This window comes from Terrapene carolina, unplaced genomic scaffold (assembly GCF_002925995.2).
Source record: "Terrapene carolina triunguis isolate 2854851 unplaced genomic scaffold, T_m_triunguis-2.0 Scaffold89, whole genome shotgun sequence".
Lineage (NCBI taxonomy): Eukaryota > Metazoa > Chordata > Testudines > Emydidae > Terrapene > Terrapene triunguis.
The window spans coordinates 4,229,204-4,247,336 of NW_020664440.1; the positions used below are offsets into that span (position 1 = coordinate 4,229,204).

Genomic DNA, 18,133 nt, shown 5'->3' on the forward strand with positions numbered 1-18,133 from the left:
TTCTAACAATGCACGAAAGATAAATGAAGAACGAAAGGCCCTGATTCTACCACCTTTCCTCATGTTGAGGAGCAGGCCCATAAAAATAACCCACATATAGGTCCCAATCCTTTGTTAACTTCAATGGGACTACTAAATTGTGTAAAGCTAAGTATAAGTCTTCACAGGTTCAAGGCCTAACCCAGGGACTTACTCAATGTGAGAAAAGGTGGCACAACTGACTCAGGGGTTATTTCATTTTAAATGGTTATTTCATATTTACAATGGTAGGAACATGAAAGGTTCTTCACAAAGTTGTTGAAGTCAATGCAATAAAACCACTAGCTACTTAAAAAAAAAAAACCCCAAAACCAACAACCCAGAAGAGGTATTTGTGCTGCTTTCCCAGTTACGAGATGTAGCCAAATATAAACCCATCCCTGTCCTTGACTGCTCTATTCCCTGTAGATTTTAAGACCCAAACTTATTTTAATTAATGTAGCCTCTTCTCTAAAGAGGAGAGGGTAAAGAGACTACGTGAACAATCACCTTGGCTTGCTTTATAGTCAAAATCCATTAGGTAGCAGCCGTACAGAGGATGAAGTTTGCCTTCACTCAGGCCTAACAATGAGAATCTCTTCTGAACAAGCAGACTCATGAGGCTTACCAGTCATAGGTTACACTAGCTGTAATTGCAATTGATCACCACCATATCTACCCAAGAATTATCCCTGCCACGTTAGCTCTTCTTTGTACTCACAATGGGAAGCTGGCTTTAAATCATCTGTATTCCCTGAAATCCTCTTTACTAACTGGTGTTAAAGTCTTCACTGCAGACTCATGTGCCGTACCTCCACTCCCCCACACCAGGGTTCAAATTTCAACAAGGTCTAAAGACAGTTTTTAAAAAATGGGGTAGCCAATGGGAGAGCGGGCAATGGGCAGACTATCCGTCAGCACTTAACCCACATAACCATTAAACTGAAACACAGTCATTACGTTGTCATTCCAACTTCCCGGGAATCCTGTGGGGAAAATTCAAAATGTCTTTTCATTAACCCTTCCCCGCCACAACATGTATTGCAAGCAGAGAGCAGTTACTTTGTATTTATGAACAGAAGAGCCTAACACCAAAAGAATTACAACAGACTGGCTCAAAGAGAGGCAGACAAAGAATGTGTGTGGTACATACGTGGCGGTCCTTTTTTTGGGCAGAGATATATGTATTTTCCAGGGGGTGGTGAAAACAGCTACTGAAGCCACAGTTATCATTCATATTGTTATGTGTCTGGTTACATTGCAATTCTCGGGAAAACGTAGTTACCTTAGTAACTGCTGCATGATCTACAGAATGCTCAGGGCTAAAGAACATTATGAAGAACTCAGTTATACATGTGTGCCCAACACAAGTTTGCACACAGAGAGTACATTTGACTAATTATATATGTGTGTGTATATATATATTCCCATTAACCCGGGGTGGCCAATCTGTGGCTCCGGAGCCACATGCGGCTCTTCAGAAGTTAATATGCGGCTCCTTGTATAGGCACCGACTCCGGGGCTGGAGCTACAGGTGCCAACTTTCCAATGTGCCGGGGGGGTGCTCACTGCTCTGCCACAGGCTCTGCCCCCACTCCACCCCTTCCCGCCCCCTTCCCTGAGCCTGTCGTGCCCTCGCTTCTCTCCCTTCCCCCCCAGAGCCTCCTGCATGCAATGAAACAGCTGATCGGGAGGTGTGGGGAGGGAGGGGGAGGTGCTGATCGGCAGAGTTGCTGGTGGGTGGGAGGCGCTGGGAGCGGGGGGAGCTGATGGGGGGGGCTGCTGACGTATTACTGTGGCTCTTTGGCAATGTACATGGGTAAATTCTGGCTCCTTCTCAGGCTCAGGTTGGCCACCCCTGCATTAACCCATTAAAATATACCTATTAGACCATTTTATTCCAAGCTAGAGCTGTTTACAGTGTAACTCTTTTCTCCAGTGTAACAAACTAACCACTTATATTGCATCTGAATGCCAAAGGGAGAAAAGGCAGTGGTGAAAACATCTGCAGTGCACTCTATCAGCTTTTTATTCCGCCACATAGTGCCCTCTCTCCTGAAGCTACCTCCAGGAGAAGCAGGAGGGTTTCCCTCCATCATTTAGAGGCCCTGTTATACACCCCAGTTCTGCAAAGGTCTTAAGCTCATGCTTAGTTTTAACTGATATGGGGCTTAAGCACATGTTTACATTATTAATCATTTGTATTGTGGTAGCACCTAGAAGCCCAAGTCCCGCTGTACCAGGCATTGTACAAACCTACAGTAAAATACATCCCCTCCCTTGACGAGCTTACAATCTCAGTAGAAGACAAGAGACAGCCCGACGGACAGCACAAGGTAACAGCGAGACCAGTGTGATAAGCATAGCAGCTGCTTCTCCAGTGTTGAGTGTTCTGAAGGCATCATAGCAGACATCAGTTTTAAGGAGGGACATGATAGAGGACAAAGTTAAGCACGTCCTTAAGTGCTTTGCTGAAATTTTTTATTCCTCCCTGTTGACTAGTTGGTCATTTCATGTGAGAAAAAGGGTTCCCCACCCCCACAGTGCGGTACTGCATAAAAACGTGCACTTACCTACGAGGACAAATAAAGGCCTGTCTGTGCATCCATCCATGTAAAGAGATTTTTTTTTTTTTTTTAAACAATGCACAGCACAACAGCCAGGCAGATTCCAGAATGTAGTAACATTAGCTGCCAAGCTCATGTTAACCATTGTGATTGGTACCAGCTTAAGGAATGTTAATGTATCCATGTTTAGGAAAGAAATTAGCTAGCACCTAATGTACAAATGTATTTTTAGAACACCAAAATATCAGCACCAGAAATCTAGATTAAGTCTGCAGTTGTTATTGGTTTTCTTTCTCTTTTCTTCTCTCTCTCTTTTTCTCTCTCCTTTTTTTTTTTTTTTTTTTTTTTGCTGAGCACATCGCATCTATTTGTGGATTAAAAAAGCAAATTGAAATGTTAATGATTTCTAATGAACACACATTTCCCCTTGGAACAGCTCATTAACCCATATGCTCCCTTTGAAAGCCGGAGTGAGGAGGATCAGCTACAACAAGTGCAAGAGTATTTAAAAGAAAATGTTAAAATAGACGGTAAATGAGTCAGTGAAATTCTTTGCTATTATCTCCTGAGACTCCTTTCCAATGTTTTTCCTGTTTCAAGAAATCCCTCCCTAGCACAAAAGGGGATATGATCAGCCTCTTTTTCTCCTCCCTGTAAAGGCAGTCATTTAAACAAAGACATTACCTTTCCTGATTCTCCAGGAAAAGTCAGATGTTTGCATATATAGTTATTTCCGTTCTATACAATCCACAGGGCAGGGACACGGCTGGCGGCAGCTGTACATAGATTTTCCTCGCACAGCGGAAATGCGGCGGTATTGACTGAAGTCCCATACAGACTCCTGCACTGCCAAGTGCTTGCTGAAGGATTTATTGAAACAAGTAACGGTGCCAGAAATGTCCTTTCAAGTAAAAGTCATTTCAACAGGTTGCCTCAGGTGTGTTTTGCTCAAAATATTACCCAAAACAATGAAATAAAAGCAACAGCACAATAAAGCACTATATCACCATTGCAAATGAACCCACATCAAAAGGTGCATGACTTCATTTCCCCCCCTCTCTCCTGTTGACGGCTGGCAGGGAAGTTTGCCCTTACCTATGTGTTGTGCGCAGGTGTCGCAGTACTCCGCGTACAAAGATTCAAAGCAGTTGCAGCAGTACGGCCTGCCTTCCTTCATGATGTACCTCTGCCCCCCCAGCACCGTTTCGCATTCAAAACAGCAAAAGTGCTTCATGTGCCAGTGTCTCCCTTCGGCCTCAGTGCATTCGTCTGCAAAAATGATCTGCGAAAAGCCGGAGAAGGAAATGAGCCAACCAGGATCGCAGACAGACAGGGAGAGGGCTTAGAACATGGAGATTTGTGTGACACCGGTCATGCCGCTCACCGCCACCCGCTTTGTCAGTTTCAGCCTCCTGTTGTGTACTGCCCAACATGTGGACTGGGAGCTCTCTGGGGGCAGGGAGTGTCATCTTTGTTATTTGTCTGTACTGCACCTAGCACAATGAAGCCCTGCTCCCCGATCAGGATTTCTCAGCACCACCATAATATAAATCGTGGGGGCTGGACATGGGATATGGGGAGGAAATCGAAGTAAAAGAGCTGCCTTGGTTTTATTTATAGCCAGGGGGATTGATTTTAATTATGATTTAAATCAGCAAGCAGGAAACCTTGATTTAAAATATCGATTTTAATTGTGTTTTGCATTTCTACTTCTTAGTTATTTTCTTAAAGAAATGTTGATTCGCATTGATTGGTAACCCCTAAAATACGCTGAATTGCACCTAAATCTTGGCACTAAATTTGGTGCTTCTGTTTGCTACGCACGAGGAGACGTTCTAGCTATACACCTTTATTTAAACAATTGTTTGGCTTAACTCAGAGGTCCCCAATCTTTTTACTAAGGTGACCCACCAACTGCCATTTGTCTTTCTTGGGAGTAAAGTAAAGAATATCTGTAGTTAGTGAGCTGAACTGATTGTTTCTGGTCACCAGGCCCTTCAAAGTTTTAGAACCTGTAGATCTCATCCTCTCGCACCACGGCTGTATCCAGAGATTGGAAGAGGAAAACAGGCTTTCCCGCTCTTTCAACTCCCAATTGGTTTCTTGAAAGAACTAGTCATTGAACTGAATTAGTGGAATAAACTGAACTGAAAAAAATATTCTCTTTGCACCTGCCGAAAGCGGCGACTGCTGTCAAAAGCTGACTTAACCTTTTGACAAATTCTGGTTCCAGGTGCTTAGCCAGTGACTTCCACCAGTTCCGTGGTTTGACTCTCTTTAACACTTGGAAGCAAACATGTATTGCTGAATATTTATTTTTGCATTCAATTTAAATGATTTTAATACATTATAAAATATTTAGGTTTTAACACAAGTTGTCAATTTCAAAATTTAATTTTAAATAGGTTTATTTTTAAAAAATAAATCTGGATTTAATTTAAATAAAAAAATCCAATTTGAATAAAAAACTGATTTTTTTTTTTTTTACTTTAAAAAATCATCACATTTTATCCACCCTGTTGATAGCACAATATTGCAGGTAGGAACAGCACCTCACAGGAAAACAAAAAGATTAGATCCTCTAACCGGGATCTTACTGTAGTAATTAGGATCACTGCACGAATTACAATGCAAATAAAGTCATGTTTTATATTAAGGTTCCATTTGTACCTGGTGTATGAAGGGTTAATGAATGATTCATAGATATGGGAAACATGTTACAGACACAAGTAGTATGAGTTGTAGATGCTTCTGAGCACATCAGTGGATGATATGAAGTCAAAGTAATAAGCAACTTATTGACCTGTGGGACTCTGTATTAATAACTGATTAACCATTTTTTAAAACATCCATTAATCATGTATTCACCATTTATAAAGGGAAACGAAAAGGATGTGAGAAGTGAGACAGCAGCAATGTGTAGCACCCCGACAATGCTTTTCATCCACAGACGGCCAATTGTTTTACAAAAACGAGGAAGAATCAACATCCCCATTTTATTGATGAGGAAACTGAGGCACGGAGAAATTTGCTGAGTTATTTGAGGTTACACAGTGAGCGAACAGCTGAGTTGGAAATAGAGTCTAGGCCTCTCGACGTCTAACAACACTCCTATTCAGATAGCTACTTTGCCCTGTGACAGAGGGCTAGGAGCAGTCCAGTATATTCCACGGAGCAGGTTAATCAGAAGCTTCGTTTTGCGGTTATTTCATATTATTTGTGATTATTGTTGGACGTAGAAGAAGTGTTTTAAAGAGGGAATTGAACAGGTATTTGTACTAATTTGTAACAGGACTTTGCAAGGATAAAAATACATGAAAATAAAATTACTCCGCTTAAAAGAACCAGAAACAGGGCCATTTCAATGGTTAGGAGTTTGCTTTGTACTGGTAAAATTACAAATCTAATTGGATACATAAGGCAATGCTCTTTATACTTGATGTGGATATACAATGGGATTTTTATTGTATACTTGCACAGATGGGATTTAGGATTTTTATAATACTTATGGTTTTCCACACTTCAGTTTTCATAACTCTCAAAGCCAGAACAATTTCCTTTACCAGCCTTTAAACTGAGATTGACACTTGAGGAATATCCAGAATCAGCCTTGAAGGTTTTTTTTGTATATTTGTTCAGCTTCTCATATCCCTTTAATCTCCTCTATTAAGGTCTATTTCAATACAATGTTGAGTCAAACTCTACATATCATAAGATATAGAACGCTCTCTCCTCCAGTGCAAACATGAGGTAGATCTGTGTACAGTGGAGGCACCACCACCCATGACTGGGCTGAAATTGCACCGCTTGGTATGTCATTACAGGAAAGTTACTGAAAAGTTCTCCAAGGCCCCGACCCTGTGAGTAAACCTAGACCTAGGCTAGCGTGACCCTGGGCTGATTTGAACCTCCCAATGCGAATCAAGTGCAAACTTGAAACCAAAGGGAAAAATGTTCATGAACCCTAACAAACTGAAACCACCAAATTTGATATGGCTTTGTGTGTTTTCTCTGCCACTTAGTGCAGAAGTTGAGCTATATCAGGTCCACATACACACACACACACACACACACACACACACACACACACCCCAGGCTGTTAGAGGTACACTGTTTACATTGAAATGGGACTCTGTAGTTACACACAACGGAAGGGAAACCTCACGCCTTCATGAGGAAAATTCGTTGTTTTGCCTGCATATGGCGCTGCTCCTCAGTCCACGAAACTCAGAACACTGCAGTGTGAGTTTATTTTAACGTTAGTTGCCGTATGCAGAGAGTATCCCACCACCAGCAATCCCATAATACGGTGATTATTTTTCTAAAGGAAGAACCTATCTAAAGGCAAGATTTGACTTCCGCCAAACCCTAGTAGCTCAGCAAGCCTGACATCATTTTTTTTGTTTAGCATTTTGGGTCTGAGCATAAAAATCTTTGCCTTTTATAAGGAACCAATCACAGTCCATCTTAGAGCTGAGTAAATAATTCCTAACAAGTCATTTACTTTATGAATCAGCCCTTTTTTTCCGGTCTGCGAACACATTGCAAGTCTCTCAGATTTATTCATGATTTAACATGAGTCACATTTTTTCACAAAGTTAGTTTTGAGCTCGGAAATCGGAGCAGCATTGCATAGTTGTGCTTGTCATAGAAGCTGGACAATATTGGTTCTGCTCCACGACTGGATGAGCTTCAACGCTTACAATCAGGCTTCTGGTGCAAATTATTGTGGAAAGAGAACTTCAGCTCCACTGGGAAGATTCGAATAGTTCCACAATCCTTGGTGCTACTAAAACACAGTCCCACGAACGTTCATGGGAAGTGAATGTCCTTTAAAAATTGCACCGGGAATGTTCTGCAGTATTTGCTAAGCTCATCACCTTATAGAAGAGGGGAAATGATTGGCAGTCAATGCAAATTTGCAGCTCTCAGCTACCTTGAACACAAAGGTACTATGAGGCTCTCTCCATCCAAAAGTCTCCACAGCCATACTGTTCATGCGAGGCCAACCAGGAGGCAGAAGTGGACTGTTCAGTGGACAGGTGAGCTCCTGAGAATCCCCCACAGTTCAGAGTTGCTGAACTGGTAAATAAGCTTCCCTCACCTACACACCACAGCCCCTTAGCATGGGCCTGGACTCTGTTTCTCCCCATGGAGTACACAGTGGTTTCTACAGCCCTCCAGCTGTGAGAATCCCCTTGCAAATCTCCCTAAAGAGAAGCTGAGACGTGGGACTTGTTTGGCCTATGGACCGTTCAAGACTACCTGCCTGAGTGGCGGGCCCATTCTCCCACCTCCCTGTCCTAGGAGAGAAGTGGTGCTGGCTGGAGGGGGAGTTGGGACCTACTGACATTGCTAAGGAATTGGGGTCTGAAGGGACCTGAAGAATTCAGTCTGATAAGCCCCCCTATAGCCCTCCCTGACCAAGTTCTGATTTAGGGCTCAGCCATCTCCAGGCTGCGTTGCCACTTTAAAATGTCTCCCATGGCTGACTGTCACTCCGAGTAACAAGCCCATTATTCATGTCTCTCTGGTGCCCCTCATTTCATGGGGACATCACGCATTGAAGTCCCAAAATCAACTGAGTTCCATGCAAATGTGGTGTCTTCCCCTTCCCTTTTACTGGTGAAAATGACTGACGGCAGCAAGAAGGCAACGTGGGTCAGAGATGACCAAGAGGGACGTGTGCTGCAGGAATGGAACCCGCAGCGCTTCTTCTTTCCTGCAGGAATAATTTGCTGGTCCCCCTCATTTTGACCCACACGGCTCCCTGCCATTGGACTCTGGCTGTAGCTGGAGAGGCAGGACCCTCTCGGTTAGGATGGCGAGTCTCCCAGTCTCATGGCCAACGGGCTGAGCACCGGCCGTAATTAGTAGAGGTGCAGACTTGAATGGCCACAGGATACCCCAAATCAGTATCCCACAGCAAAACAGACAGTGGTGCTAGAAGCTAGGCGACTTCCCCCGTCCAGTAGTTTCACAGATTCCCTGGGCCAGTAGCCACGGAGGCCAATTTGGGATGGATGAGCTGAGTTTTTAAAGAGGTGGCTCAGTGCTCTCAGAACTGCTCATGTATTAACACAAAGTAGCACAATCCTTGAGGGGGCCACTTAGGGATCTGGGGCAAAAATCAGTACTTGGTCCTGCTAGTGAAGGCAGGGGGCTGGACCTGATGACCTTTCAGGGTCCCTTCCAGTTCTGTGAGATAGGTATAAGTATAACACAAGCACCGGACATGAAGCTGAGCTTGTTCTTACCTCGTCACATGCTGCACATCGAGGCTTCAGGCATTCAGCATGGTGTCTGCCACAATAAATCTTCCCCTCTTGATAAAAGTAGATCAGATCAACCAGCAGCTCATTACAGACCGTGCATATGAAGCAGGGTGGGTGCCAGCAAACGCCGTGGCCTGCTCTGGAGGCAAATACAGCGATGTCGCCTCCACTGATTTGGCCCCCACACTAGTAGAAGAAGAACAAACAGGAAGAGGGCTTGTTTGACACTAGTCCGAAGGGGCGCGCCATGTTTCAGAAGTTGACTTACACAACGTGATAAAGCAGGAGCTTCCCCCCCACACCCTCTGGCTGACCGCTCATGTGTTTGCATCCATCAAATGAAACCTGATTTTGCTGTCACTGTCTCTTTGATCTTAGGCTGTGGTTTAGGGCAGCCCGGAAGGTCCCTAGGCATTACAGCTGTCGCTCTCTGGACGTTCAAGGCAGCAAGTCTGCACAGTTTCTCCGGAGGACAAACAGAGAGAATTCTTGGGACACTAGTCGGCTACGATTACTACAGCGTCCCAAAGCTGGCTTGACTCCGGCTACCTTCCACCGCCCCCGGCTCTGTGGCACTGTCTTTGCGGGCTGGCCAGTCAGATCCCACGGGCAAGCGTGGTGCCCTCAAGGCACGTTTCCTCCCTAGGCCTGTAAGGGGAGATATGGCCTTCCTGGCACAGCTGAGTTTCCGCTGCTCGGGGAACTCTATGGAAGAGCCAAATGGAGTAACCGCCTTGGCCACCTGGTCACATATCACTGCACTGCAAAACCAAATGCTTCTGACGACTTCAGATGTAACAATACTGCCCTTTCGCTTGCAGCTTCCTGTACTGAACACCGGGGGCTCCATTCGTCCTTCCTCCATCTCCTGGCTCCTCCCTCTTCCACCAGTCGCCCTTCCCACAACCCACTCTCTAAATGCCCCAAAACCAACCTCCGCTACCGATCCGGGCTTATTCCTCAACTCTCCCCTCTTGCCCGCGCTGGGCTGCTTCCCTGTGATTTTCTCACTCTGGCTTCCAGCTGGTTCCCTCATTGACACGCTGGGCGTGAGCTCAGCCTAACTGCCTCAACCCTGTTTTGGGGTCAAGAACCGGTGTTGCAGGAGTGGTTCCTCTGGGGAGCACAGGCTGGAGATTAATCGGGAGTATTTCCAGCTGTGTAGGAGGCAGGATGGGTTGGGACGCCTGCATGAAATTGACACCACTGCCTGCTACCTGACCTGGGAAACCCCTAAAAACACCCAGCCCGCTCCCACTCGGGAGCTAGCCAGTTACCTAAGGGTTAAATTCAGCCTTCTGGCAGGAGAACCTGGATGCAGAGGTAGAGAGACTGCAGTGCATGCCTGTGAATACCAGGTGCATGCATTCCTTCTCCATAGGCACAGGGGGATCAGACTTCCCAGGGCCCGACACAGGGACAAGAATGGCTTACTCTCATTTACAACAACCCAAGCTAATGTATATCCGTGCTTTCCACGAGGTAGTAAGCCCCATGTGAATCAAAGGATGCCACTGGGCAGAATAACAACATGTCCCGTAATTGGCACTTACCTGTTCGCAAATAGCTCCGGTCATGGTGACGGGGAATGGTCGAACATTGCCTCTCCCGAGATTCTCCCTTTTCCTTTGATTGCTGAAGAGTTTGAGCTCCCTTTTCTCTTCCTCATCCAATGAATTACAATAGCGGACCTAAGAGGCAAGCAGGGATATTTTGCTTTACCATGAACAGAACCACCCACGTAGCTGTTGTTACTGTGCCTGCTATGTTCAAAGCTCGGTTGATTTACCGCCAAGTGAGAACGACTCCCCTGAGACTCGGCAGGGGTGATCTGGAGTAAAATGCAGTTACGCTGATTCAGGCTGGCTCAGGAACTGGCCCAAGTTTGGAAAGGCTGAGACCATGGGTGCTCTTTATAATCCAGTGGCCGGATAGTCATTTACTTCATGCCGGAGGTATCAGAGCAGCCCAGTAATGGCTCAGCAATGGCTCTCCTGTGACACCCACTCTTCATAAGTTTATGATGCGGTACTCGTTATTTGCTATGGGATGAAGACGCTATGTCCAGCTTCAGCTAAGGATGTATTAGAGATTCCAATTGTTTGGGGGGAGGGTGGGCAGGAAACGGGCGGATGTAAACAATCAGATTTATAATCTCACCAAACGTTCGGCCAACGAGAGGTTTCCACAGCTCAGATATTATTTTCGTGCTTACAGATCTGATCTGAAGCTAATTTGATCCCAATGGAATCGGGTTATGGCATTTGGGGAGAAATGTTACTGCCATGAGCAGTAACAGGCCCAATCCCACATTCCTTACTCACGGGAGTAGAGTCATTGAATTAACTGAGTTTCAATGGGAAATGGACGCCTAACTCCCTCCCTGGTTGCAGAAAAATTCCAGGATCAGGCCCCTAACTTGTAACAGCAAATGACGTATTTAGTTATTGCCAGGCACTGCAGATTGTCAGCGAGCTGCTCAAGCTTAAGGCCTACAGGATTGGGCCCTGAAGGATTTGACTCTGTCCTCACCGGTGTTCGGAATTCTCCTGGATTCTGATAATACCTCATTGTATTTATATGGCATCTTGCCAGGCACAGACAAGCACATTAAAATATGACCTAGATAAAACAAGTTACGGACATGTCTTTCGCAGAGGAGCAATGTGAGGATCATTGTTTACGCAACGGAACTTCATGAGATATTCAAGTTCAACATCCACACTCATAAGAAAAGAATTTAAAAGATGAGGCCCTTTTTTGCTGTCTCATAAATAACACAGGATTCAGTAATTATCTGAATACACGTTAAATTGCTGTAAATGGTTTTGACTGGAAACTCAGAGTTGAGGTTCAGCGTCTATAAAATCACAGATCTTAACTCATCCTCTCGCTGTTCAGCGCAAATACAAAATCACTCCCTGTTTAGAGACATTTGCAAGCCCTAGGTGAAACAAAACAGGACTTTAGACTTTTGGAGTTAATTTAAAATCTAGCTCTAGTTGATTTAACCGGAACCTTAATACAATTGTAACAAAGTTTTTGCCTTTGAGTGTAGAAAGTTTTCTTCATTTTGCACCCACCCGATTTTAGGAAGATGAATTTTAAAAATTAAAATTAAAGCTAAAACTTGACCTTTAAAAAACAAAACAAGAGCTTCTAAATATATAATGTATCTATCACCTTAATAGGGACTTAATGAGTAAGGATCTCAAGAAATTAATGTTCTATAGAAATTTATTTATGAATATGCAGAGAAAGAGCTCCCCTGTCCACAGGTTTTTTAAACCATTCTAGAAAATGTAATAAAGAATTGGATACTTGTTACTGAATGCTGTAGGTTGGTTTAAAAGTTAGGCTATTAAATTCTAGAGGAGTTTTGCATAAGGGAGCTTACAGCAATATGTGACAGTGAAAGGCACCTGGCCATACCATTTTCATAGCACAATATTCCAGATAGAGGATAGAAAATGTAAAAGTTTATTGGTTCTTTTTAAAATGAAATCAAGAAAACTCCAACTGAAAGCTGCAGTAACGTACACAAGATTCTTTCAGTGGATCGGCTAATCATGACACCAACGCTAAATCAAAAAGGTGCATTCCCCTCACCGCCAAATATGATATATTGCAATGTTTAAATTATTTTTAAACCACTCACCTCATTGTCATGCGGCGGCAGTTGGTGCAAAAGCTGCTTAATGCGCAATTTCTCTCCAGGACTGTTCACGTAGGGCACTTTGTCTTCCGGGAGACAGCTGTAGTACTGGTGAACCTAAACATTAAAAAAGGGCACTGCAGTACAATTCCTTGATTGACTTTGACACATTCTCCTCAACGGACAGAACAAAACACTTGGAGAGCAAGTGGTCACTAAAAATGAAAGGTGCAAATGGAAAAAAAAGCCTTTAAAATTAAACCATCCGGTTATTTTATATATATATATATATATATATATGGAAACAAGCAACTCAGTTTGTTTTTAAAAAGAGAGATAGAGGAGATGGCAGGAGTTTCACGTCCAACCTAACTCTCAGGGGTTGTTCTTTACCGTTTTCTCTGTTAACGTCCATACTGTTAGCATGTTTCCCTTGGCCGGGAGAATGTGTTAGCACCTGCCTTTGCTACAGAGGTTAACAATGCTACTCCCTGGCACCCAACGTATTACTGGGTACTTCAGCCTCCACCTACTCTGAAACCCTCAAGGTCTTTTCTGTAACAATTTGTGAAAATAATCAGCAGATAGAACCTGTTGGAAGGCTTGTTTTTCTCTTCAGTCTCCGAGTATATAATTAAAACAATTATTTAGAAGTACAGCACGGTGGAGCGCAACGTGCCCGCCTCCTAGGAGATTGTGCCCGCCTCCTAGGAGATCCCGTGCGTGTGTGTGTGTGTTTGAAGTACATGCACAACTCCAGCTCATCAGTCGTCTGGCTGATATTGGGACTTGGGTGAGGGCTTGCTGGCTGAGGCTCAACTCAACGGAGGCTGTGGTGATGTTTGAAGGCTTGGGAAGAGCACCCCAGAAGATTTGACAGAAATTAAATTGTCCCCCTTTGGCCGAGGGAACACGCTCACTGGTCAGCTCTGAAAATTGCAAAGAATCAGCGGCGGGTAGATGCTCAGCTGGCAGCAGCGGGCCAGATGGCTCTCTTTAATCTGTGCTTGGTTAGAAGGGTGCGGATCTCCGCACGGCTCCTCGTGCCTTCGCCACCTTAAGGTTAATCTCCAGCTGTGCCTCTCTACTTTACGATACCGTAGAAATTGAATCTAGAGCAAGATGCGGCTGCCTGCTAATTTAGCAGTGCTTCGCTCAGACAGCACAGCTTCCCACCAGTTCCTCTGTGGAATTTAAGCTGGGTTTGGCCTAGGAAGTACCAAGGGATCTGACCTTCCTGAGAGACCACCTCTCCCCCGGTGCCACCCCACTGCAACAGCAACTAGGGCTGCGGTGCCCCAGCTAACAAGATCTTTCAAAGGACAGAAACTAGGCAGAGGGTCCTTTACCCTGGAACTCTCCATCCCACTGGAGTAGGAGAGGTTTGAAGAAGATTTTTCACCCTTTAGGTGGCCTGCCTTCCTCTAGCCCTAACGCGCTTATGGACCCCCTGCATCCCAATCACCAAACGGAGGCAACAGGGCACAAAAGGACAGATGGGGGGAGCCATAGCATGTTAAGGGGGAAAGCTGGCCAGCACACCTAAGGGACTGATCTCCAATGAGGCTTGTGCTTCTGAGGGCTCGTTCACACATGGCGTTATTCTGGAATAGCTATTGTACTTTAAGGTCACACCCTATCTTAATCTGAAACAACTTTCAAGTCACTTAGGTGCTTCTGAAAATCTCCCTCAGCCTCTTTATTTTGGAGTCCTTAGCTGAAGCAATCCTAATCTCCAACCCTCCCGTCATTGCTTTCATACTGATGATGAGTTTTTTACATGCCTCCATATGTACTTTTGCTCTGCTGATGGCGAGGGTCTTACATGCAGTATGGACTGCTGGATCCCGAGAACCCGTTGGGCAATACGCAATGAGCCAAACAGATGGCACAGAATTAGTTTCGCTAATGCAACAGACAGACAACCAACCTTCTAGTGTGGAAACCAGAAAAGAAATGGAAAGTTCCAAATAACTCTTATTTAAAAATAATAAATCAAATACTAAATACAGTAATACTTACTTTGCATTTATAGAGCATCCTTCATCCCAAGGATATCCAAGTACTTTACAAACAATTAAGCCTTACAACACTGTGCCAGGTAGGAAATACAGCCCCTTTAGGAAGGGCTAACTGACGCGTACAGATGTTAATTGATTTATCCAGGGTCACGTAGCTAGTCGGTAGCAGAGTTACTTATACATTCCAGCAGGAGCTCTGACTGCCATACCTTTCATCTATGTGCTGGGCTATACCACCCTCCATATTACTGAGGTCTGCTGAATTCTCTTTGCAAGATTTCCACTCAAGTGTCTGTACCGATAGCTTAGCCTCTTTGCTCTGTATCACCTGGGCTCAGATTGTTGTAAATGAAGATCTTATGCACAATGTGTCCTTGAAGTTGAAGGAGTCCAGAAATAATTTCTTCTTGACTAGCTGCCAAATTAAATTATGTTGTTCAGGTCCCTCAAGTAATGAGCTGTAAGACACACACCGTATGCTAAAGGAGCTACGGATCTAATGCAGGTCTGCAATCCGGTATCTGGTAACTAGGTGTTTGTTTCTTGGCCATCAGACAGAAAGATCTGCGCGTATGGCCATTAGTGCTTCCTCTGGGGATTTTTCTATTTAATCTCAGGAGGCTCGCTGGAGCCAGCTCCCATAAATTTAGCAAAATATTTCTGTAGGGATGGGCAAATTAGTTTGGAAAACAAAACAAAATAAAACAAAAATAGCAGGCCCAGACCTGCGCGGTGTTGCCTAAAATGAACCTGAAACATTTTTTGATATTCAGATCAGCTTAGGCAGGCCTTCCACGCGGTATCTGTCGATCTGCAGAGTCAGCGGAGGGACTGTCCTCACGAAGGCATCTGTCTGTTCCCTATGAGTAATGACCCTCCTCCCTGGGGAGGTAATGCCTTGGGACTGCCACATGATTCAGCATGTGGGATTCTGCACAGTCATATTTCCCCTGGCTGGTGTTTCTGCTTGTATTTACCCGAAGGGCCAAATCCTTGCCCCAAATGGGTGCACTCTAACAATGGAAAAACAGAGCGGTTGTTATATTTTGCTGCTGTTCGTGCCCACAGTGCACTAGGTGCTTTCTAGACATTCAAGAAGGGACGGTCCCTTTCCCAAGGAGCTCATGGGTTAGGGACATGGAGACAACTTGGGGGAAAGGGAACAAGTACGGTTATTTAAAAAAAAGTTTCCTGGATTCTCAGGAGTCAGCACAGCAGGAGTGAGGCTTTAAACATGGTTAACCCCATGCATTCTGTCCTCCCTGCACGTCTCCCATGTTAATGACTAGCACCTGGAAGAGAAATGGATGAAGTGGGGAAAGAGCGCATAGAGGCCATGGGAAGGGTTCCACACCCAGACATCGTCCTGCCCTGGAACACCAGGAGGGTCTCTGGAATGTCAGCTTCCTGGGTTTGGGGAAAATCAGGTTACTCACAACCTGTCTTATAATTGCTGATTTTGTGAGCGTGTGTGTAAGAACAAAGCCAGAATCCAGCCCTTGGATGCCTTTTGTCTACTGTTTTTTTTTTTTTTTTAAGGAAAAATATAATTTGTTTATGGCTTCTGGAGCAAGGAAATGGAGATGCAGCTTCCGAACTCTTGATGTGCTTTTTACCTTGTGCATTTATACAAGGGCTGGTCTACACTACCGCGGTAAATCGATCTAACTTAAGCAACTTCAGTGACGTGAATAACGTCACTGAAGTCGATGTAGTTAGATCCACTTACCACAGCGGCTACACTGCGCTGTGTCGACGGGCGAGCATCTTCCGTCAACTTCCCTTACGCTTCTCGGGGAGGTGGAGTACACAAATCGATGGGAGAGTGTTCTTCCATCGATTTAGCGTGTCTTCACCAGACCCACTAAATCGACACTTGCTGCATCGATTGCAGCAGTGCCGATCTACCGGTAAGTGTAGACAAGCCCTAAGTGTCTGACACCTTAAGTGAAGGGTCTCAGCTAGGTATTGAGGGGGAAATCCTTCCAAGGGTAGGGAAGGCACCGTGACAGTGGACCTGGTGTGAGAGGTTCCATTGGGGGTTTTGGAGAAGGTCGTGCAGGTGATGGCACTCTGCCTACATGGAGTACAGCTCTATGCCCCAATGCAAAGGAGAAGTTGCATCGGAGCTGGGAATCTTTCCTATGCAAATCCCACCCACTCCCATCTTCCTTGCAGTGGTGGGGACTTATTACACATGCAGAAATTGTAGGCTGAAGCAGCAACTGTGGAACAGCTCTGTGGCCTGGGGGGAGAAAGATTCCTTCCCCTAATGCATCCCTCAGCGATATGATGTGGGCACAGGACTGAATTCTTTTCCCTAGGACTGGGCCAATCACTGAGCCATTGAGCGTTCATGGCTGTGTAGAACAGATGCTGTCTGTATCCATCCTATACAGTTTTTTTGCAGATCATGTAGTGTTTAACACACACAGAGGTTGAAGTCCCATTATCTGAGGCATTATTGAGTACAGTTGGGCAATTTTTAGTGTGTGCACCACATAACTTGCTGAAAAATGCAGCTGAGGGACGACCAAAAGTGTTCATGAATTCGGATTGAATTTGGTGAATAGTTTTGGCTGCAAAAAATGGGGGGGGGGGAAATCAAAATAGTCAAAACATTTTGACTTTTCATTCCAAAATGAGATTTTGTTTAGAAATGGACCTAGATTTAACTTAAAAAAAAAACACTCCTGAAAATGTTTCATTTTGGGTTGGACAAAATTGTTGTTTCTGTTTCAGTGAGAAACATTTTTAAATGGTCATTCTGGATTGACCCGAAGCAATTTTTCTCCGGATTTTGTTGGTGTGCCACTGAACCAACATATCCGTTATTTGCCCAGTTCCATTACTGATTTGTCGGCCGCGCTGGGTCCTGACAGACTGCACCGAGATTCAGCCAGGTTGCAGCAGGAGAGCATAAAGCATTTGTCTCACCCAGTCTGAGACAAATTCACGTGTGTGAAAGAGAATCTCACATTTGATGGCAATTCTCTCTCCGTACGGAAGGTTCACACGGTGGTAGGGAAAAAAATAGTTTGGAAATAAATGGGTTTTCAGCTTAGAGCAAATGTGCCAGGAAATGAAAGTTTATACCAAGGAATATGACAAATCCTTGGTGTTAACCTACTTTAGAAGCTATCACAGTTCTCTATGTTTAGTCTATTGTTTAGCTGTTTACTGTACCCTTAATGGCTTCTATATATCAATTCACGGCTGGATAGGGTTTATGGTTTAATGGTTACAGGAACTGTGAGGCAGGAATCACACGTTCTATTCTTTTGGAAAGGTCACGAAAGTGAAGAGTTTCAACAACATCCATTAATTTGTGGGGGCCAAATTGAGATACCCAGGGCCTGATTTCAGAAGTGCACCAGCCTCGTTGAAAACTTTGTTTTTCTGAAAGAAAATGGTATTTTTGATTAAACAAAAAACTTTCAGGGATAGCTTCTGCTTTCTGTGGAAAACTTCAACTTTTCATTGAAAAACCTAAAATGTGTCAGTTTTCCTTTTCTTTCTGACAAAAAGTCAGAATTATCCCCAGACTCTCCCCCGGCCAATTTCCAAACAGCTCTAGTGCTAAGCACTTCCAAGTCT

At 44.5% G+C, this 18,133-nt stretch overlaps 1 protein-coding gene across 1 annotated transcript in view; it reads right to left on the reverse strand.

Annotated features, from left to right (window-relative positions):
• Positions 1-18,133, reverse strand: part of PRICKLE2 (prickle planar cell polarity protein 2) — a 105,143-nt gene that overhangs the window by 25,220 nt on the left and 61,790 nt on the right. The window contains exons 3-6 of the mRNA XM_024192707.1: positions 12,519-12,632; positions 10,414-10,551; positions 8,843-9,046; positions 3,681-3,867 (exon numbers count right to left, since the gene is read on the reverse strand). Of these exons, the coding sequence (XP_024048475.1) occupies positions 3,681-3,867; positions 8,843-9,046; positions 10,414-10,551; positions 12,519-12,632 (643 nt within the window). The remainder of the gene's footprint in view (positions 1-3,680; positions 3,868-8,842; positions 9,047-10,413; positions 10,552-12,518; positions 12,633-18,133) is intronic.